The sequence below is a fragment of the Oryx dammah genome, unplaced genomic scaffold (genome assembly GCF_014754425.2).
Source record: "Oryx dammah isolate SB20612 unplaced genomic scaffold, SCBI_Odam_1.1 HiC_scaffold_25, whole genome shotgun sequence".
NCBI lineage: Eukaryota > Metazoa > Chordata > Mammalia > Artiodactyla > Bovidae > Oryx > Oryx dammah.
Window position 1 is genome coordinate 2029971 of NW_024070209.1, and position 20693 is coordinate 2050663.

Consider the following 20693-nt stretch of genomic DNA (forward strand, 5'->3'; position numbering starts at 1 on the left):
TTCCAAATTCCTTGAGACTTACATAAACCAAGGAAAATACAATCCTAGTAAGCCCATCATTCACGTGCTATGTGCTCATGTGCTCAAAGAGTCAAACAGTTAGCCAATAATCAATAAACCCGAGGTTACACTCCGATTGATACAGAAAATTTTATGGCCTGTCTGGAGGAAGGGGTGATTAATGTATATTTTCTCTTAGGCGATGAGTAACCTAGATACGATCTTCAAGGTTCCCCTGTCTGGAGGGGGTCTTATTCTTCTGTTGCTGTGTTCATAGGCACTAAACACAGAGTTCAGAGTCCATTGGAAAGGTGGCTGAGCATGATCAGCATGAACAGGCCTAAGACAGAGTCCAGGCCCTGTGAATTCCTTCTTCAATAATTATTGTTAAGAGAAGGGTGGGCGGGGAGACAGGACCTGGGGGTCTGGGCTGCTTTTTTCCCAAAGCCCCAGGGGTTTCTAATCCTCCCCAGGTAGTTAGGACCTCAGCTTCCCTGCTGCTGGTGCACCCAAGTCAAAGCACACAGAAAATCCTAAATGGCAGTTACTGAAATTGCACAGGTGGATTATAACAAGCCGGGAAGGGGCTATTTCCATCCTACTGGCGGCAGGACTCAAGTTAGAAAGTGATGGCCAGGGAAGTCATTCCTTCTAGTAGCTCACATTGGAGGAGGAGAGTGAGGGGGAGCAGGCAGGCTCTTGGGAGACCAGCCCTTCCTGATGGCAGCCTTGGTGTCCCCAGCTCAGGTGCAGAGCTCAGGGGAGTCAGATGGGAAGGGTGAGGGTGGGCACAGCCTGCATTTAGCTCTTAGACATAGTTACAGGGCAAGCGGTCAGGGGCTTCCCTCCACAGCTGCAACTGGGCTCCAGGGGTCAGTGCTGGCCCTGGACACCCCTCCTTCTAGGGCACCCCAGTCCATTCCCCGAGTAGCCCTGATCCTCATCTCTGAGTCACCCTTTGATGAGGTTCCATTTCCTGTCAGCACCCTGTTATTAACTAGACTTTCTTTCCACAACTGCATCCTCCTAACCCCCAGCTCCGCGGGGAAAGCAGTGGGACTGGTCGGGGCTCTGCTGTAGGCCCAGCCATGGCTTAAGCTTAAGGCACTTCAGGGGACTTGCCTGGAGGTCCAGTGGCTAAGGCTCTGAGTCTGATCAGGGAACTGGTTCCCACATGCTGCAGCAAAGATGGAAGACGCTGCATGCTGCAACTAAGACCTGGTGTGGCCGAGTAAATAAATATTAAAAAAAAAAAAAATTGAGTCACCTCTCTACCGCAGACCCCCATGAGCAGTCCAAACCCCTATTCCCCTCACACACAACGCAGACCAAGCCTGAGCCGGGGGGTCCTGCGGACAGGTGGCATCCTCTCCTTCCGGGGCTCCATGGTGGCTGCTGTGGCCACTCACAAACTTCTCATACTTCTCTGAACATGAGTAACACATGTTTGTTGCACACACACTAGGCAAGTGCAGATGAGAAGAGAATGAGAAATTGCCCGAGGTTCCACTTGGAGACGATCCTGGTTTTATGCCTTCACTCCAGGTACCCCGCTATTTGTCATCAGCTACTCACACTTGTTAAGACACTGAGCACCTTTCAAAATAGCCATTTCCACATCATTTTCTTTATTGACAGCCCAGTGTGTGAGATGCTCATTTTGCCAGTCTCTCCACCACCCAATGATGGTTCCATCAGGGCTGTTTCCGGGATTGTGAATAATGCTGCCAGGAACATCCATCCATTTAGCAAATATTTCCTCCAACATGCTCAGCTATGGGCACCCTCTGTGTACTGGGCTCACAGCCACTGACAAAACAGAAGCCTGTGCAGACACATCTCTGGGCATATTCTTGACAGTTATTTTAGCCGATGACTGGATGGGGCATTGCTGGGCTAAAGGGCACACCTTTGCCAGGATTCACCCTCCCAAAGGATTGGACCCATCTGAGTGACTCATCAGAGAGCCTCCCTGGACAAAGCCTGGTGGCCTCTCTGCTCCAGACTGACCTGGCCTGGGCCCAGGCATGGCTGGAGCCAAAAGAACAGGCCCAAGGGGAAGCTGAGAGAGGAACCTGGTTCCTGGGCCCAGGTGGCTGATCTTGCCTCCCCTTGCAGTCCTTCACCTGGTGGCTGTTTTCCCAGGCTCCAAATTTGGCTTCTGAGTCTGGGCACTGAATATAATCATTGAAATTGGGCAATCCTCCATAATCCAGAGGTACTGACGTGCGCCCCCACTCAGCTCGGAGGCTAAGCCCTCCCAAGAGCGTCTGGCGAGGGCAGAGGGCACCCAGGCTCCCACCCGAGGCCGCTGCAGGGCGGGTCGGGAGCAGGCCCTGCCCCCACCCCCACCCCACCCCCAGCCCAGGTCTCCACCCCTGGCCCTGCCGCGCGCTCGGGCGGATGCCCAGGTAGCCCAAACCTGTCGGGCAGGTTTGGAGAGCGGCGGGACGGAGAAGGGTGAAGGATGCGCGGCCTGCCCCGTGCGCCGCTCGCACTCTCGGCTCCCTGAACCCCGTCCTCCCACCCGCAGCCTACCGGCCGACCCCATGCTGCGCTCGCCCGATCTCCTGGCGGCCCTCCTGGGCCTGGGCCTGGGGGCAGTCCTGACCCTCCCGGGGACGGGCGCGGCTGGCTGCAGGGCCCTCGGCCCGGCGGAGCGCCTGGCTTTCGCCCCGGCGGCCAAGGCCCGCTGGCTGCCCCCTCGCGTCCGCGCCCCGGGACCCCTGGACTCACTGTATGGCACCGTACGCGGCTTCCTCTCCGTGGTGCAGCTCAACCCCTTCCCCGCGGGTGAGTGCGCCCCTCCCCCAGACGAGCCTGGACGAGTTTGGGTCCCCAGCCTCACCTTAATCGCCTGTCCACCGCAGGGCGCGCCCACCCTCGGCAGCCACTTGGAGGGCAGGACCCCAGCTCTCCCCACCCCCGTCTTCCTCCCCAGCAGCTCCCAGAACATCACTTTCCTGAGTGACCTTGGGCAAGCCCCTGTTCCTCTCTGAGCCTCCGTTTCTCGGCCCTAGAGTAGAGAAGATACATTCAAAGTTCTCAAAGAGCCAGCTGAGGTCTTCCCAGGGACTGGTGTTGGGGGGGTGGGGAGCTTGCAAGGACCAGGAGGGACGGCCGGACCACACACCCCCACCACCTCCCCACCCCCGCCCCCAGCCTGTCCCTTAACTCAGCGGGGAGGGTTGCTAGACCAGGCCTCTTCTCTGCTTTTAACCAGCTTTCCTGCTGCTTTCCTACGGGGCCGGGGGGAGGGGCAGAGGCCAGAGGGAGGGTTGGGCCAGGCCTGCCCTCAGAAATACCCTCCTGTATCCCTGCGGAGGCCAGGGTAGGTGGGCACTGGTCTGTGGTGACACTGCCTTCTCTGAGGGTGCTGGGTGGTGGGAGGACCCTCTCCGGAGAGGGATTAGCCTGGCAGTGGGGGTAGACACAGGCAGGACCGCTGCCCCCAGACTCAGCTTGACTCTTTCCCTAGAGCTGATAAAGACCCTGCTGAATGAGCCGGCCTCTGTGAAGGTGGATGAGGTGAGCATGGAGGTGGTTTGGGGGAGGGTGTTCAGGTGTGAGCATCTGGGGCAGGAGGAGACAGGCCTCCTCAGCTGAGCCCACCTGGCTGGGTGACCCCCAGGATGGAGTTCAGGCATTGCTTCCTCTCTTCTGTGAGCAGTCCGCAGACCTGATTTCAAACCACAGTTCTGCCCTTAAGTGGTTGTGGGGTTGGCGTGTGTGCGTGCTAAGTTGCTTCAGTTGTGTCCAACTCTGCGACCATATGGACTGTAGTCTACCAGGCTCTTCAGTCCACGGCATTCTCCAGTGGGTTGCCATGCCCTCCGCCAGGGGATCTTCCCGACCCAGGGATTGAACCTGCGTCTCTTATGACTCCTGCATTGGAAGGTGGGTTCTTTACCACTAGCGCCACCTGCGACAGGGAGCCCCAACTCCCTGGACTTCCTTTCCCTTGTTTGTAAGATGGCAAATAACAATATGGGGCTTCCCTGGTGGCTCCGTGGTAAAGAACCAGATCCCCTGGAGGAGGAAATTGCAAATCCACACCAGTGTTCTTCCCTGGTAGATCCCAAGGACAGAGAAGCCTGGCGGCTACCGTCCAGGCTACCCTCCAGGGGTCGCAGAAGAGTCAGACATGACTTAGCGGCAAACAGCAATAAGGACTCTGTGCCCCTCACAAGGAGATAAGAGATGTGGGCAAGGTGCCCCCTGCCCCCCACCCGCTTCTGATGTCAGGCGGCAGAGGGCTGGGGAGGGAGGTCGGCACAGCCCCTCATGCCTGCGGCTGGCCCAGGTGGTGCGGTACCAGGCCGGCTACGTGGTGTGCGCTGTGATCGCCGGCCTCTACCTGCTGGCCATGCCCGCCGCGGGGCTCTGCTTCTGCTGTCTGCGCTGCCGCCGGCGCTGCGGGGGTCGAGTGAAGATGGAGCACAGGACGATGGCCTGCGAGCGTGCTGTCCTCGTGACGTTCCTGCTGCTGACCACCCTCGTGCTGCTGTGAGGGGCGCCCAGGTCAGGCGGGAGGCATGGGCCGAGGCCCGAGGGGCCATGGGCATCCAGCCAGCAGCCGCCTCCTTCTCCCCCGCCCCCGCAGGATCGGCGTGGTCACTGCCTTTGTCACCAACCAGCACATGCACGAGCAGATGGGCCCCAGTGCCGAGGCTGTGCCGGAGACCCTGCTCAGCCTCCGGGGCCTGGTTTCCGAGGTCCCCCTGGTGAGCATCGAGCAGCCCCTCACCCCCACACGCCCCTAGGTGGGCGGGACAGAGCAGGGTGGGGCCTGCAAATTCCTGCTTAGCCCGCACATTAGAAAGGGTGCCTCTTCTAGCGTGCACCTGACTGCCCCCTGCTGGGGAATCGCGTTCATAACCACACTTGCTATTCTCAGGATGGACGCCCAGGTGCAGGGATGGTGGGAGGAAGGGCCGGGGAAGGCATGGGAGCCCGGCTGTTCCGTGACGGGGAAGAGCAACCTCCGGCCCTGTGTTTGCCTAGGAGCTGCAGGCCGTGGCAGAGCAGTTTTCCCTTCCTCAGGAGCAAGTCTTGAAGGAACTTAATGGTGAGGGTTTGGGCTGGGTTCTGCCTTGGGGGCCCTCTCATCCCCTCATCCACGTCCTTGAGGAGGTGGGGATCGGGCCCAGCCGGGCAGCATGGCACTCACTCCACTGCAGAGCACCCAAGGGGAGGCCCGGGGCCGCCCTGCAGACTGCCCTGTGCTTCCCAGACATCGGTAGCAGCATCGGGATGGCGATCCACTCCCAGCTCAAGAGCACCGTGTATGAGGCGCTGGCCTCAGTGCTCAGCCTGGGCCAGGGTGAGTGTCCCGGGGGGGCCCGGCCCCACCCTCGCCCAGCCCTACCGTTCCTTCTGCCACCTCAGGGGGCCCCACCCCGGCCTTTCTGTGCTCTCTGCCCACTCCTGGCTTCATGTGCCCTGGGGCTGCTTCCATTACAACTACAGAGATCAAGGGCCAGCAGGCCCCTTGGGTTGGGGGAGGGGAAAAGGCTCGACTTACCCCAAGGCCTCTGAGGATGCTGGTAGCAGCAGAGGCCCCTCAGTCTGGATGTGGGTCTCTCAGCCCTGCAGGTCTCCGTGGACCACCTCCGAGGCCTGAACGCCACCTCTGTGGAGCTGCGGGAGGGTCAGGAGGCCCTGGCACCGGCTCTCCATGGGCACCGGCAGTGCCTCCTGGCACTACTGCAGGAACCCCAGTGCCAGGGCTGTGCAGGGGCCCTGGACAAAAGCCACAGCCTGGCGCTGGGAGCAGACTTCAGCCAGGTGCCGGCCCACGTCTGAGTCCTCTGGGGGCGCAGGGGGCTGCTCTGCTCGCGGCTGCAGGGCACCCTGTGTTCTAGGTGTCTTCTGAAGCGAACACCCAATCGCTTTCCCCAGCTGCCCCTCCTCTCTCCACACACCTGGGGTTAATGACCGCCGTCCTGTCCCATGCCTGTGCCAGCGAGCCTCACGTGACTCAGCTGCTGCTTTTTGTTTGCTTACTGTTTTATTTGTGGCCGTGCTGGGTCTCCGTGGCTGCTCTGGCTTTTCTCTAGTTGCGGCGAGTGGGGCTGCTCTCCAGCTGTGGGGCACAGGCTTCTCACTGCAGCAGCTTCTCTTGTTGTGGAGCACACACAGGCTTAGTTGCCCCACAGCATGCGGGATATTCCCAGATCAGGGATCGAACCCATGTTCCCTGCATTGGCAGGTGGATTCCTAACCACTGGACCACCAGGGAAGTCCCGGTTAAGCTTCTTGAGTTCTCACGATCACCCAGGGCTGTCGGGGCTGTGGTGGTCCCCATCGTATACATGAGGACAGAGTATTTAGAGGCCTCTGCCCCCATCCTTCCCCAGGGACCCCTCCCAGGTTTCTTCGTGGACTTTGTCATAACAACCCCCTCTCAAAAAACCGTTTCAGGTGCCCTCCGTGGACCACGTCCTACATAGGCTGAAAGGCGTCCCAGAGGCCAACTTCTACAGCATGGTCTGGGAGGTGAGTGCCTGCCCTGGTCTCCCTGACTTTTCTCCCACCTGCCTGGGAACTCAAAAGTGAGGGACCTCAGTTCTTCCCTTTTGGGGTGGGAGCCCAGTTGAACCTCAGGCTTGGGTCCAGTCAGGGCCTCACCTACCATGTGGCACTCTGGACTGGAGGCTCACAATGCTGGTCCTTGCATGCACGGTCTGGTGGGGGAGGTAGGCCTGGAGTTCAGAAGGAAGGGCCAGGATCCCCATGAGGTGTGGGCTGGGGATGGCCAGGGAGCAAACACACCCTGAGCTCCAGAAAAAGGCAGGCTCTCCTGGGTGGAGACGGGCTGTGGGGGGAGGGTGCAGGGTGAGTCAGCACCTGTGACCCCGGGCCTGGAAAATGCCAGGGTTGGGGAACTGGTGAATCAGTTGTGCTGGGTGACTACAGCAAATATTCCAGGAGGAAGGAAGTGGAACCGGAGGCTGGAAGAATAGCCCAGAGCTGGACTTTAGGGAAACAGAGGGTGCTGTGCAGAATGGCTGGGAGAGATGAGACACTGGCTGGGAGTCTACTGCAATAGTCTGGGCAGGAAGGTGGAGACAGAAAGGAGCCATGTTTGGGGGAGTTGAGTCAGCCTGGGCCGAAGGAGGGGAGAAGGACCAACAGAGCAAAAGGACGTGCATTTCCCTGATTTCCTGAGCTGGGAGCACCATGAGGGATGCTCTCCCTCCAGACCTGGTGAAACAAGGGTCCCTCAAGCTGGGCCCCCCAGGTGGAAAGCAGGAGGCAAGCCTCTTTTGTTTTTGGCAGGAGAATACCACCTTCAACGCCCTCCCAATCCTGGCTGCCTTGCAGACGGCCGACATGGTCAGAGGTGAGGGCCTGCCCAGGGGCCAAGCAGGCTGTCCAGAATGCCCCCCACCACACCCCTACCAAAGAAGCTTGTTGAGAAAGGGACATGGCAGTTGAGGGGGGAGGCTGAAGGCTGCCCTCTGGGGTGGGCAAGCCCGCTAGACCATCTCTATGCATCCCAGATGTTCCTCCTGTCTATCTCCTCCTTCCTGGGCCCCTGGGGGGTCTTCCCCATCCCTTAAGCCCCTGCTGCTTTGGGCAGAGCTGAAGAAGGTGGTGGCTGAGCAGCCCAGAGAGCTAAACACAATGGGAGAAGCGTTCCCAGTCTGGGAGGCAGCTTCTCACTGGAGCCAGGCGCTGGAGGAGGTCGAAGAGCGCAGCCGCCCCTTCCTGGAGGAAGTGCAGAGATATGAGAGATACAGGTGTCTGGAAACCTGCGGAGTGGGGGTGGGCGGTTCAGCCTCTCAGCCACCCTGGGCCCAGTTTCCAGCCCTAGTCAGCCCTCCTTGTACTAAGTCCCTGCCTCCACTTAAGCCAAGACCCCTTACTCACTGGGCCTCCACGCCCCCGACTTAGCTGTGTGCTGTGGGGATCTGAGCCTGAGGACCCTGTAGGAAGTCACACTTCTAAAGCCCCAGCCTCTGGGCTAGGCGCCTCCCCCGGCCAGTAGGGCCTCAGTCAGCCCCTGCTGGTTTCCCTAACGCCCACCTCCTCCTTGGCAGGTGGATTGCAGGTTGCGTGCTGTGCTCTGTGGTCCTGCTTGTGGTGGTCTGTGACCTGGTGGGCCTTAACCTGGGCATCTGGGGGCTATCTGCCAGAGAGGACCCCAGCCACTCAGAAGCCAAGGGCGAAGCCGGAGCCCGCTTCCTCATGGTGTAAGAAGGGCTGGGGAAGAGGGGAAGGGTCTCCGCCCTCCGGGCTGGCACATTCTTCTCACGCTCCTAGTGTGACTACAGGAGCCGGTCCTAGGGATCAAGAGACTGACCTCTGGGCCAACTTGCTGCATGGCCCTGGGTGAATTATAACCCAACTGGGCCTCAGTGTCCTTCTTTGTATAAAAGGGTTGGCCCAGAGCAGGAATGGCAAAAAAGAAGCACTTCCCCTTCCCCACTGGTGGCAACTATAGTAATTGATGGATGCCTTTCTCTCTGAGCCCCGATGAATAACGGTGGCTCAGCAGTAAAGAGTCTGCCTGCCAATGCAGGAGGTGAGGGCTCGATCCCTGGGTCGGGAAGATCCCCTGGAGAAGGAAATGGCAACTTCACTAACTATAATAATCAATGGGCACTTTTCTCTCTGAGCTGAGAATCCTTCTTAACCCAGTGTCCAGCCATTAGCAGATGGCACCAGAGGCAGACTCTGCTTGCCATCCCTGAACTAGATCATCCCTAAGGCCAGGGCTGCCATGTTCAGCTACGCAGGCTGGGCACTGCACAAAGGGGCCTGGCCCACGGGTGAGTGAGATCCAGCCCATGTTTCACTCCCCAAGCTTCATGAAGAAGCTCTGGATGGTCGTACGGGTCCTACCGAGAGGCTATAGGTGGCTGCCCCTGCTGGTAAGTCATGGCTGAGTCATGGCTGGCCATGCCAGGGAGTCATGTTGAGGCTGAGCCCTGGAGCTGGCCACCTGCAAGTGCCCTCGGCCCAGAGACTGGCAGCCCTGGCTCTTTTTCTAAAAAATTAATTTACTTATTTTAATTGGAGGATAATACAGTATTGTGATGGTTTTTGCCATACATCAACATGAATCAGTGTCCCCCTCATCCTGAAGCCCTGGCTGCCCTCTTCTCTAGGCTGCCAGCCAGGGCATGGAGGGGGGATGGGGCAGGATGAGATGGGGCAGTCGCCAGTTCTGAGTCCTTCCTCCTGTCCTGGAGGCCACGTCCTGTGAGGTCCTCTCCCCAGAGGGCTCTGCCCTGGGGCCGGCTCACTGACCAAGGTGGCCCCAGGATGCAGAATGGGGATGGAGAGCATGGTCCAGGGCATCCTCCCCGCTCAGCCCATCTCAACCGTGTCCCCCCCACCTTCCTCAGGGGTGTGGGCTTCAGCTTCCTCTTTGCTGTGCCCCTCATCCTCCTCGTCTTCTCCACCTTCCTGGTGGGCGGCAACGTGCAGACGCTGGTGTGCCAGAGCTGGGAGAGCGGAGAGCTGTACGAGGTGGGCTTACCTGGCCCTGGGCCCAGAGGGACATGGAGAGAGACGTGGGTAGAACTGGAGGTTCAGAAGGAAGTTTGGAGCCAGAGGGGGCCAGAGGGCAAAAGGGACAGGAAGAATGATGGAGATGGCTAAGAAGAGAGATGGAAATTCACCAGGAAATAAGGAGTAAGAGAAAAGAGCCAGTGAGTCCCTGGGCCCCAGGCAGGGACCTCGAGGGATGGCACCCAGACATGAGCTCCTCTGTTTCCTAACACTAAGTTTGGGAACTGGGGATCCTGGTTCCCTATTGCACTGAGCAAGTGAGCTGAGATGCTGGCCCAGATCGTCTGCCGAAGAGCAGGCTGGCCACCCACCTAGAGATTCCTGGAGAGAGTCCCTGCCAGGATGTAGGGCCTGAGAGTGACTGGAGGTAGAGACAGGTGTGGGCTGAAGTCACAGGGGTGTGGTCTCTGCGGTGCCAGGGCAGCGGGGACCAGGCCCTGGGGAGCTGGGGCGGCCCTATCCCCTACTCCCTGTTCCAAGCCCGTTCCCTCCTGCCCCGTCCCCAGTTTGCAGACACTCCAGGGAACTTGCCGCCGTCCATGAACTTGTCCCAACTTCTTGGCCTGAAGAAGAACCTCAGCATCATCCTGGCCTATGAGTGAGTGGGCAGCCTGGCCTGGGGGATGGGGTGTGAGGAGGCACTAAGGTGGGTGTCCCGTTGGGATGACACACCTGCCCTCCCTGCTCTCACCTCCCATGTCCGTCCCCAGGCAGTGCAAGCAAGGGGCCGTGCTCTGGACTGTCCTGCAGCTCAATGACTCCTACGACCTGGAGAAGCACCTGGATATCAGCCAGGTGAGAGAACCTTCTGGAACACAGTGGGGACCCCCCCCAATCCTGCAGGTCCCCCCTCTTTTGGTCTTGCCTTTATGGAGGAAACTTCTCCTTCAAACTGAGAAGTATGCAAGAAAGATGGAGGTGCCTCCGGGGCAGAAGAGCCAGGTACAAGCTCAGGGCATGGCCCAGGGCTAGAGCCCAGGGAAGATTCCAGAGTGTATGGGTGGGTGCATGAGTGCCTGGAGGCTGTGATCAGCTCAGAGTGCTGTGCTCCCAGGAAAACGGAATGCACCTGAGGTTGAGACTGGACAGGGTGGTGACAGTGAGGGAGAGCACTCGGGTGTGTGTCCTGACCCAGGACAGGCATTGGTTGGGATGCTCCAGTTGGGAGTGGGGAGGCTGGGGAGGGGAGTGACGGTGAAAATGATGGTGATGAAGTTGGGTACCACTAGAGCAGGGCTCGCCGCAGCCCCCTCCTGAGCGCACACAGCCCGTAGGTGATGTCAGGATTTGATCCCCCACCAGCCTGTTCCCTAACCATTGGACTTTGCCAGAACTTGGTGTGTAGAACTGGAGAAACTTATTAACACTGGCAAGAGACAGTTCTAGAACGAAGAGAAGGAAAGTCTACTTCCTGAGAGGAGACGTGCTTTGTGAGTGTGGCCCTCCCAAGGGTTCACAGAGGCTGTAGAAATACCCCTCCTGTCCTCCTTCTGCTCCTCCTAAGACACTAACTCCTGATTCTGCACCCTCTTCAGAATCCTTCCAACTCCTTTCTGAAAAATATTTATTTAAGTATCTCCTTGCATTTTCTGCCGCTTTTATTTCTTTCATGGCATTTTCGTTGTTGTTGCTTTATTTTTATGTATTTATTTTTAGGCTAAGTTATGGGACATGTGGGGTCTTAGTTCCGCAACCAGGGATCAAACCTGTGCCCCCTGCATGGGGAGTGCAGAGTCAACCACTGGACTGCAGGGAAGTCCGCTTCCAACTCCTTTTGAATTCACTATCCATTCCTAGCCCACAGCATAGCATAGCCAAGGGGTCCAGACTTTCTGTCCCAACTCCGTGTCTTAAACTGTATAACCCGGGGCAGTTTCCCTAACATGGCAGCCACCTCCTCCTTCAGCATCTCTAATCAGAGGGGAGGTCGACTGAGCAGACTCTGTCCTGGTGGGAGGCCGCAAGGTGAAAGCTGGCCAGGGAGGGCTTCTGTGAGGGGCCTTGGTACTGAGACGAGGTCCTGTGCTCCGCTGACTGGAAGGAGGGGGCGCTCTCAGCCCCGGTCGAGGGAAGGGGTCCAAGTCACAGAAGAGCTTCAGGTCCAGAGGGATAGAGCAGCCCTCGGGGGCCATCTGGCAACATTCCAAATATGACCTTAGGAGAACTTGTCCTCAAAGGAGGTAATAGTGAGTTGATGATGCAGAGATAAGTAAGACAAGGTGTGCCTTCCCAGGCCCCGGGAGGCCTCTGCCCCTCTGGAGACACGTGTACCTGTCTGTCACTGATGCCTAAAACCTTCTCTAAGGTTCTGGCTTCTGAGAGATGGGCCTTGCTCCCCTGAGGAAGGCACCGTGGGGGATGGGGAGAAGGAGGCTGCGCTGCATTCTCTGATGCCGCTCCTGGCTTCAGCTTCTCGTCTGTGAAACTTGGGGCTGAATTTCATGCCCTTTAAATCTCTCCCAGCAGTGGTTGGAAAATGTCGAATTCCTTTTTAAACTGCTCTTAGAAATAATTTGGCCACCTGATGTGAAGAGCCAACTCATTGCAAAAGGCCCTGATGCTGGGAAGAATTGAGGGCAAGAAGAGAAGGGGGAGACAGGGGATGAGATGGTTGTGGATGGCATCACCGACTCATGGACATGGGTTTGAGCAACTTACAGGAGATGGTGAAGGACAGGGAAGCCTGGTGTGCTGCAGTCCATGGGCACTGAGTCGCAAAGAGTCAGGCACCACTGAGCAGCTGAGCAACAACAAATCTTAGAAATGTTGGTTGTGTCCATTCATTCATTCATTTATTTTTACCCATTCAACAAACTTGCACTGCACCCATCACATGTGAACCTCTGCTCTAGACACTGCTGGTTTGGTACAGAGTTGAGCAGACAAGATGGCATTCTCGTGGGGCTGATGTCAATAGACAAGCAGCCACATGAGTAAATAGCATATTCAGTGATATAATTAAGCACACAGCATGCGTGTGTTAGCTGCTCAGCCATGCCCAACTCTTTGCAACCCTATAGCCTGCCAGGCTCCTCTGTCCATGGAATTCTCCAGGCAAGAATACTGAAGTGGGCAGCCATTCCCTTCTCCAGAGGATCTTCCCTATTCAGGGATTAAACCTGGGTCTCCTGCATTGCAGGCAGATTCCTTACCATCTGAGCCATCAGGGAAGCCCGAAGCACATAGTATACTATATGTTAAATAAGTAAATAGCATGCTATGAAGACCTTAATACAAGGTGATATAATAAAGATGGGCCAAGGAAGCTGTTTCTACTGGGCAACCTTGGAAGGTCTGTGTTGCTGTACAGTAGCCAGGCAGGTGCTGGAGGAGAGCTGAGTCTTGGTGAGGGTGAGTTAGATTTGGGGATGGGGAGCATGGGGGGCAGAGACCTGCTAGGAGCCTGTCTGGGGCTGGTAGTGTCCTCCATATACAGAAGGAGGGCCTTGAGGGGCTCCTCACCTAGGATACCAGCTGTGGGGTCCTGGCTCAGCCACTGAGCATGGCCCCAGCCTGTCCCCTCCCTCCCAGTACACCGTCAAGCTGCAGGAGGAGTTGCAAAAGCTCAAAGTGGAAGTGAAGAATCTGGACCTGCTGAGCCCAGCCGCCCGCCGGGACCTGGAGGCTCTGCAGAGCAGTGGACTTGGGAGCATTCACTACCCTGGCTTCCTTGCTGAGGTCAGCAGTGGGCACCTCAGGCCAGACCTTGGTAGATCAGAGGGGCCTACAGAGGAGGTGGGGGTGGGTTACTGTCTCACCTCATCTGGGCTCTTCATTCTCCCTTGACTTCCCTACATGTCTCTAGGGCCTCTTCTGTTGGGGATGTCCCCAGACCCTGTGCCCCAGAGTGCCACCACCCGAACCCCCACCTCCACCCCCACCCCCCGGCCCCATCCCAGGTTGAGGGGGAGTGAATGCACCCCACCCAACCACAGGTGTCACTGTCCATGGTCCTGAACACACTGCTGTTACAAAAGCTGGGGGGACGTTGCCTCTCCATTGAGTTACACCAGAGGGTGCCTCGTGTTTTTTTTTTTTTTCTTTCCTAATGGAAAATGTCTCATATATTTCACAATTTCAGGTCAAACCCACTATGAGTGATGTGTTGCTATAGTAGACTTAGCTGGTGTGGGTACTTTTGAAAATACTGGGAATTCTAGGGTTGGGGGAGCCGGGGTTCATCCCCTTTTGGCCTCTCCTGTTTATCTCTAGATCCAGAAGCCAGTGGTGAATAGTGACGTGGAGAAGCTGGCCCAGGAGCTGGAGGGACTGTCCCAGACCCAAGTGAGAAGGGAGCAGCGACCCTGCTGGGCAGGCTGGAGACAGAAGCCAGGGAGAGGGGATGGGCAAGAGTGCCTGACTTGGGGAGGTGTGTGTGTGTGTATGTGAAGTGGCTTTAGTCGTGTCCGACTCTTTGTGACCCCATGGACTGTAGCCTGCCAGGCTTCTCCGTCCATGGAATTTTCCAGGCAAGAATACTGGAGTGGGTTGCCATGTCATCCTCCAGGGGGTCTTCCCAACCCAGGGATTGAACCCGTGTCTCTTATGAATTGGGGATGGGATGAGGGCAAAGACGGAGGAGTGAGGGCCCCCACCACCAAGGGCTGAGACTCTGGGCCCCTCACTGGGATGAAGGGTCAGTTTTGTAGGGTCAGTTCTGACTCACACTCTACCACCAACTGCTGTGGGGCCTTGGGCAAATCTTTCTATGTCTCTGGGCCTTCATCTCTAAAGCAAATTGTCCCCCACCTCAGATCAGATGCTGTCAGATGTGGTCTGACATCACACAGCTGGGCAGGCATTACAAGGTACACATGGCTTGTAGCATCCACAGGATCAGATGCTGTGAGGACAGTGGGATCAACTGTCATGACAATTGCCTCTCAAAGCTTAAAATCTACTGGAAAAAAGAAGACTTTGTCTTTATAAATATTGAGAGTTTAAGAAGTTCTCTTCGAGACATCTCACAGACAGCCCTCCTCAGTTCCCCCATGGTGGGCAGAGCAAGTGAGGGCTGAACTTGGAACTTGGGCTCAGGTAGGCCCCCAAACCCAGATGTGGTCCACGAGCTTAAGGAGGCCTCAGTTTCCTGCCTCTGAGCCCAACCTCTGATTCCAGCACTTTCCACGCCCTGCAATGTGTCTTGTCGAGCAGTTTGGTGAAGGGTATGTTGATAGAGGCTGTCTTGGCCTGGGCAGAGTGCCATTCTGATCTGTCCCCCCTCAGGGCAATGCTACGCTGGGGCAGAAGCTGCAGGAAGAGGCCCGAGGGCTCCAACACCTCCATCAGGAGAAGATCCTCCCACAGCAGAACCTTGTGGTACGTCTGGACGCTCAGGGAGCTGGGGACCTGGAGAGGAGAGGCAGGGAGGGGGTGTGGAAGAGGAGGGGGGATGCTGTGAACACTCCCTCCTACCCAGCCCTTCCCCTAACCAGCCCTGATCTCTCTTTCACAGGCTAAACTCAACCACAGTGTCCAGGCACTGGCATCCTCTGCCCCACATCTCCAGGTGGCCGCTAGGGAGGGCTGGAGAGGGTGGGCAGTAGAGGGAGGAAGGACGTGACTTTCAGCTGACTCGAAACCTTGCCTGCTCTGATCTGTGGAGGCAGAGGGTGTGGTGGAAAAACGTGAGGCTGGGTGGGCAGATCCCTGGGGACCGCCATATATGGCCTCTGTGCCCTTGGGGCCTAACACCCCCCATCCCAAGTTGAGTATATTGGGTGTCGTATGTTGAGTTAATGGATGGACAAGTGAATGGGTGGCCGTTCCCTGATGGATCCTCTCTCCTCCCCAACAGTCGGAGATCTCAGGTGTCCTGGACAGAGTCGCTCACCTGAAAGAAGAGCTGCCGACCCGGGCCACCCATATCCTGAGGAATGTGAGTGGAGGGCCTGGGGCAGGGACAGGGGGCAGTCTCAGAGTTGGCGGTGAGTTGAGCAGTTAAGGCACAGGGGCCTCACACCCTAGGATTCTCCAGCCCTGCTCCCTCACCAGGGGCTCCCAGGAAATACAGCTCAGCCTGTCCTGATGGTGCCAGTCATGGGGGACAAGGCTGCTGGCCCTGGGCCTCTTACCAGCCCAGGACTCATCCTTGCAGGAAAGTGAGTGTTTCCTGAAGCGGGAGTTGGGCTACTTCTCCCAGTACATGGCCTGGGTGAGAGAGGAGGTGAGTGGGGGCTCAGACCCTCTTGGCCTCAGGCAAGCTCCCAGCTATTTCCCTTCCTCTGCCCGCTAGAGCCCCTGGGGGTGCCCTGGGCCCAGACTCCCAAACCTGGCATCTGGATGCTGAGTTCTGCCCACCGCCAACCTCTGCCACAGCCCTTCTCCGAGGCCCAAGCATGGCCAGGCTGGGACTGGCCAGCGTCACTCTCTAGGCCGCGCTGTCCGTCAGCCCCCGCCCCTCGTGCTGGTCCCGCACCAGCCTGTCTGAGGCCAGAGCGGCCCTCAGAGCCCCCCTCCTCCTGTGGGCCCTTACTGATCACACTTCTGCAGGCGGTCTGCCGCTCACTCCGGGCTGAGGGGGTCTTGCTTAGCCCTGAGCTGTTTGTATGCGCGTGTGGGTATGAGTGTGTCAACGCACTGTGTGTGTGCACGTGTTGTCTCCCAGTGCGAGTGCCTTGGAGGACATCTCTGGGCACACAGCAGGGGCTTAGCACAGGCTGCTGATGGGGTGGGGAGTGCGGGGGGTGAGCAATGGGCCGACGTCAGCGGGTCCTCGCTGCTCTGCGTTCCCACGCCCGGCCCGCGTCCCTGTCGCCTCTCAGAACACCCGTGGGTCTGGGAGTGCTGGCATGTAGCTACCTCATGTTGACACCACAGGTGACTCAGCGCATTGCCACCTGCCAGCCCCTCTCCGCAGCCCTGGACAGTGGCCGTGTGATCCTGTGTGACATGGTGGCTGACCCCTGGGTGAGCGCCCTGCCCCAGCTCACCAGGGCTCGTGGACGGGGAGGCCGCCGGTGGGGGCAGCGTGAGCCCATACCCCAGTCCTTCCCCTGGGCCTGAGGTCGCGTCCCCGTGCCCCTTGTTGAGTCCGTGGAGGGCTGGGGGTGTCGAGCCGCAGGGGAGGGCGCTGCTCCCAGCACAGCGTGCTGACCCCACATCCTCTGTCCCAGAACGCCTTCTGGTTCTGCCTGGGGTGGTGCACCTTTTTCCTGATCCCCAGCATCGTCTTTGCTATCAAGACCTCCAAGTACTTCCGTCCCATCCGGAAACGCCTCAGGTGAGGACGCTGCTAGGACTAGGGGTGGGGGCAGGGGCTGAGGAAGGAGCCCTTCCAGCTGCTGGGCCCGGCCCCCTGCTGCCCACCCCCACTTCTTGAGACACACACCCCTCCAGGCCAGGGAAGCCTATGCCTAACCCCAAAGAGTCACACACTCTGAGGTGCTCCGGGGCCAGAAAGTTCTTCCAGGTGTCTTCCCCGAAGCCTTCTTGCTGCAACACACTCACCATTCATAGCTTTGGGGAACCCTGCTCTTCTGGGCTCTGGGCTTGTTCCTGTGTCAGGGCTGAGGGTCTGGGCCTGGGGCTCGCACACTCATCCCCTGCGACAATGCTGCAGCTCCACCAGCTCTGAGGAGACACAGCTCTTCCACATCCCCCGGGTCACCTCCCTGAAGCTCTAGGACCCCAGTGAGTGAATTTTCCCAAGCCTGTAATTCCTTGGTGCCGCGGATGGGGGCGGGAAGGGAAGGGTTGGGATCTGGGGTCCCCAGGGCCCAGGAGGAAGGTTCTGGGATGTGGCCGGGATGGACAGGCCTGAGCTCGGCTCTTCCCCTCCCACCTCCTCGCCCTCCGCCATTTGGTTCTTAATCCACAGCACGGATATGGCCGCAGGGTGATAGACGGGGCTGCCTGCCTCCCCACTGACTTGGCTGGGACCAGAGGACTTCCGTCACTTTTGCTGCCAGAGCCCAGGCTGGCATCCAGGCCTGGATTGTCCCCTGTCTCCAGTTACCAGACACCCTCTTGCTAATCCCTTTGCACCCCACTTTCTGCTCATGACCCCTTCATTCATTCATTCTCAAAAACACACTTAGCTCCTTTTGAACTTCAGAGCCGACAGAATCCCCCAGCTGTCTCCCTTCTCCTCCGCCTTGCAGTATATCAGCACCAGGAAGAGCCTGCTGTCCCCCTAGAGGAACCCCCTCCCTGCGCCTCTCCAAGCCCCTTGCTCACTCCCTCCTCTCCTCTGGCCCCCACTTGCCCTCTTGGCTCTGTTCCCTCCCCGGCCCTCACTTCCTCCCCCTGGGAAGCCCTTTCCCCCGTGTCCCCTCTTTACCTTATGCCACTATCTGCTGACCCCGAGACCCTTCTTGTCCAACCACACCGATCAGGTAAAGCCATCAAGCAAGCCTGAGCCAGCTGCAGGCTCAGCCTCGTGGCCCCTGAGCCCTCCACTCCTAGGGCACTGAGACCACCCCGCCACAGACCCCGGCCTGGATTACTGGCCCCGGGAGTGCAGGAGGCCCATGTGAAGGCTGAGCCCCCGCCTGCACCTTGGGCGGGGAATTACGCTGCTGCCCCTCTGCCCTTCTCTGAGCACTGGCTTCCTAAGAAGGGATGTAGGCTGTGGGCTGCAGTGGGGCTCACCTGCGGCACCCCAGAAAGTAGCCTCTTCGACAGCTACCCAGCTTTTCCAGGAGAGATCTGGTGGCCACAAGGGGATTTTGCACGGTGGCCCTTACTGCTTCAGTCCCATGCATGTGGCCAGGTATCATCCCATCTCCATCTTTGTGTCAGATCCTGAGTTCCAGAAGTGGGGAAGAGAAAGAGAGAGAACAGGAAGTGGACAGGACCTTGGATCCAATAAAGTGTTTTCACTTGGCTAAGCCTTAGCTTTGGGTCTTTCAGCTCTCCCAGGCTGGGGCCCTGGATGTGGTTGGTGTTCAATGAGTGTGGAGAGGGAACTTCAAGGCCTCCTCTGACCACAGGCATCCAGGGGTCACCCCAACAATGAGCAGGTGGGGTGGGGCCCACTCTGGGAGCAGTCAGACCTGGCTTCACTCTGGGCTCTAGTGTATGGTGACCAGGGTACCTTGAACATGATCCATAGGTCCTCCAGACCTCAGTTTTTCCACCTGTAAAATGGGAAAAGAGTCATAGCTATCTCATAGGGTTGTAAATAATGTAACAATGTGTGGAAACCCCTTGGCAGGGGATTGTCACAAAACAAATACTCAAATGCTGCTATTTCTCTCTCATTTTTTTTTGCCATGACTACTCTGGTCCAGGGGCAGAGCTGGGTCTGGGCAGATACAAGCGAAGAGGGAGACAGGTTCCTGTTCAAAGGAGCAAAGCCCTTTAAGATAAGAATCTGCTGAGTTTTCAGGGGGTGTCTATTTTTAATTGCATCTTACAAACCAGCAACAAATTTGCTACTAGAAATTGGGATGGTGTCCCAATTTTCACTACTGCCAACACACACAGACCAGCATCCTTAAATGTGGCACAGTCACCTCTTTTTGGCTTTTCCCCGAACATTCTTGGCTTGCTTTTCATCTGTTGTCCTGCATAGGGAACTGTAGCCCCTTGCATTTTAAGAATTAAATTGATGGGATAAAAATAGAAAATGATTAAAAAATAATTTCTAGTTCTCTGTCAATATTGCCTGTCTTACATATTTGACCAAACTAGGTATAGTTTAAGTTCAGTAACTCCCTAATAAGAAGCCTCTGTGAGCCTATTTCTATTGTCTGTTGTTTCTCTCGGTTTTTGTTAGTATTGTCTCCTTGCCTACTTGGAAAGAATTAAGTGCCACATGTTTTATCTGTAAGTCTATAGAACTAATTTGAGGCAGAATGAGGTTAACTTGCTCCATGAGGATTATGTGTACATTGGGCAGATGGCTTGCAATCCTGCAAACCAAGTTGTTTTAATTGACTTTCAGGGACTGAGATGATTTGCAGTACCTTGGAGCACTTTTCTGTTTCCAGTTCATTCATACTTTGGGGGTGAAACCATCTGGGGTCCCAACTTAAAGCAAGAAGGATTTTTCAGGCAACCCGCCCCCTGCTCTTGGTGGCCCTAGTTTTGACCTCCTTAGATCCAGAGGCTGTCAACAGCTCTGCTCAGCATCTTTGCTGTATCACCAGATCCTTTAGGGAGAAAGTAGCCCCAGATGTCTCTGGGTTTCTTTCTTTTTCCAGATCTTGGCCCTGTGACTTTTTACTGCCTTGTTTGCTCCCTGATACCCCTGAATCAAGGGCTTCCCAGGTGGTGCTAGTGGTAACCCATCTGCCAATGCAGGAGACAAGAGACTCGGTTTCGATCCCTGGGTCAGGAAGACCCCCTGGAGGAGGAAATGGCAACCCACTCCAGTATTCTTGCCTGGAGACTCCCATGGACAGAGGAGCCTGGTGGGCTATAGTCCATGGGGTCACAAAGGGTTGAATACACCTGAAGCAACTGAGCACGCACCCCTGAATCAAACTTTCAAAAAATATTTTTTGAGCAGCTTTTAGTTGTCCTCAGTTGGGAATTTAGTCCAAGTTACCTAGTCCAACATGATCAGAAGTAATAGTCCTAAGAAACTAGCTGGTTTTTCCCCTGTGAATTGGGAAAGGCTGCCATTCATTGAATTTAGTATCTAGAAACCTTGGCCTAGGGCACTGGACTCTTCAAAGGAGCTCAGTTCAGGGAGCATAACTTGTAGGCTCTGATAACCCTGGGTGAGGGTGGCGCTCAGCAGCTGACAGAAATAGCCACAGGGAGAAATAAACTACATATTTTCCCAGTTTTTAAATTGCTGGGATCCTAAAATGCTCATTCTTTGTGTGTGACACAAAGCCCCTTCGAGGTTTGTGGTCTCATCTGTTCTCAAGACATTCCCCAAAGCGGGCAGAGTGTCATCCTTGTTTCACGGTTGAGCAGGTGAAGCTCTGAGAAATCCTGTGGCTGAGTCAAGGTCCCATAAGCTGAAGTCCTGCCAGGACTTGGATTCCGATGCCCTGACCCTGGTGGCCCCGGAGGTTTCCTCCTGGGCACACTGCCAGCCCACGTTCCCTGTGGGTGGATGAGAGGGAGGCCCATCTCCAAGAGGATGTGATCCATGTGTCCTTGCTGTTCCTGTGACAGGAGAGATGACAGATGGTAGGCCCTGGGAGTTCTGCCAGCCTGGCCACCGCAGAGCAAAGGCCATGAGCCACCGGTGGCGGATTCTGCCAGAGAAA

At 57.0% G+C, this 20693-nt stretch overlaps 1 protein-coding gene and 1 long non-coding RNA gene across 7 annotated transcripts; one reads left to right on the top strand and one right to left on the bottom strand.

The window, feature by feature from the left end:
• Nucleotides 1-1611: 1611 nt before the first annotated feature.
• Nucleotides 1612-2290, bottom strand: LOC120883529. Its single transcript, XR_005725804.1, has 2 exons — nt 2011-2290; nt 1612-1809 (listed from the first exon to the last, which is right to left on the bottom strand). It is a non-coding gene; the product is annotated as an uncharacterized LOC120883529 (long non-coding RNA).
• Nucleotides 2291-2406: 116 nt separating this feature from the next.
• On the top strand, nt 2407-19126 carry PROM2 (prominin 2). Of its 6 annotated transcripts, none has more exons than XM_040267565.1 (24): nt 2550-2793; nt 3479-3528; nt 4304-4506; nt 4604-4724; nt 5005-5068; nt 5234-5323; nt 5588-5787; nt 6424-6498; nt 7282-7345; nt 7586-7745; nt 8046-8198; nt 9357-9480; nt 10029-10120; nt 10233-10317; nt 13054-13200; nt 13735-13806; nt 14749-14841; nt 14978-15031; nt 15320-15400; nt 15620-15688; nt 16342-16431; nt 16638-16744; nt 17084-17158; nt 17342-18241. In XM_040267565.1, exons 1-23 carry the CDS (start codon nt 2550-2552, stop codon nt 17145-17147), a joined length of 2502 nt encoding a protein of 833 aa, XP_040123499.1. In that variant the 3' UTR covers nt 17148-17158; nt 17342-18241. The 6 variants fall into 6 exon arrangements, with proteins under 6 accessions (XP_040123495.1, XP_040123499.1, XP_040123496.1 ...); XM_040267562.1 differs by having other exon boundaries at nt 17084-17154; XM_040267566.1 differs by having other exon boundaries at nt 18148-18236.
• The last annotated feature ends 1567 nt before the right edge of the window (nt 19127-20693 follow it).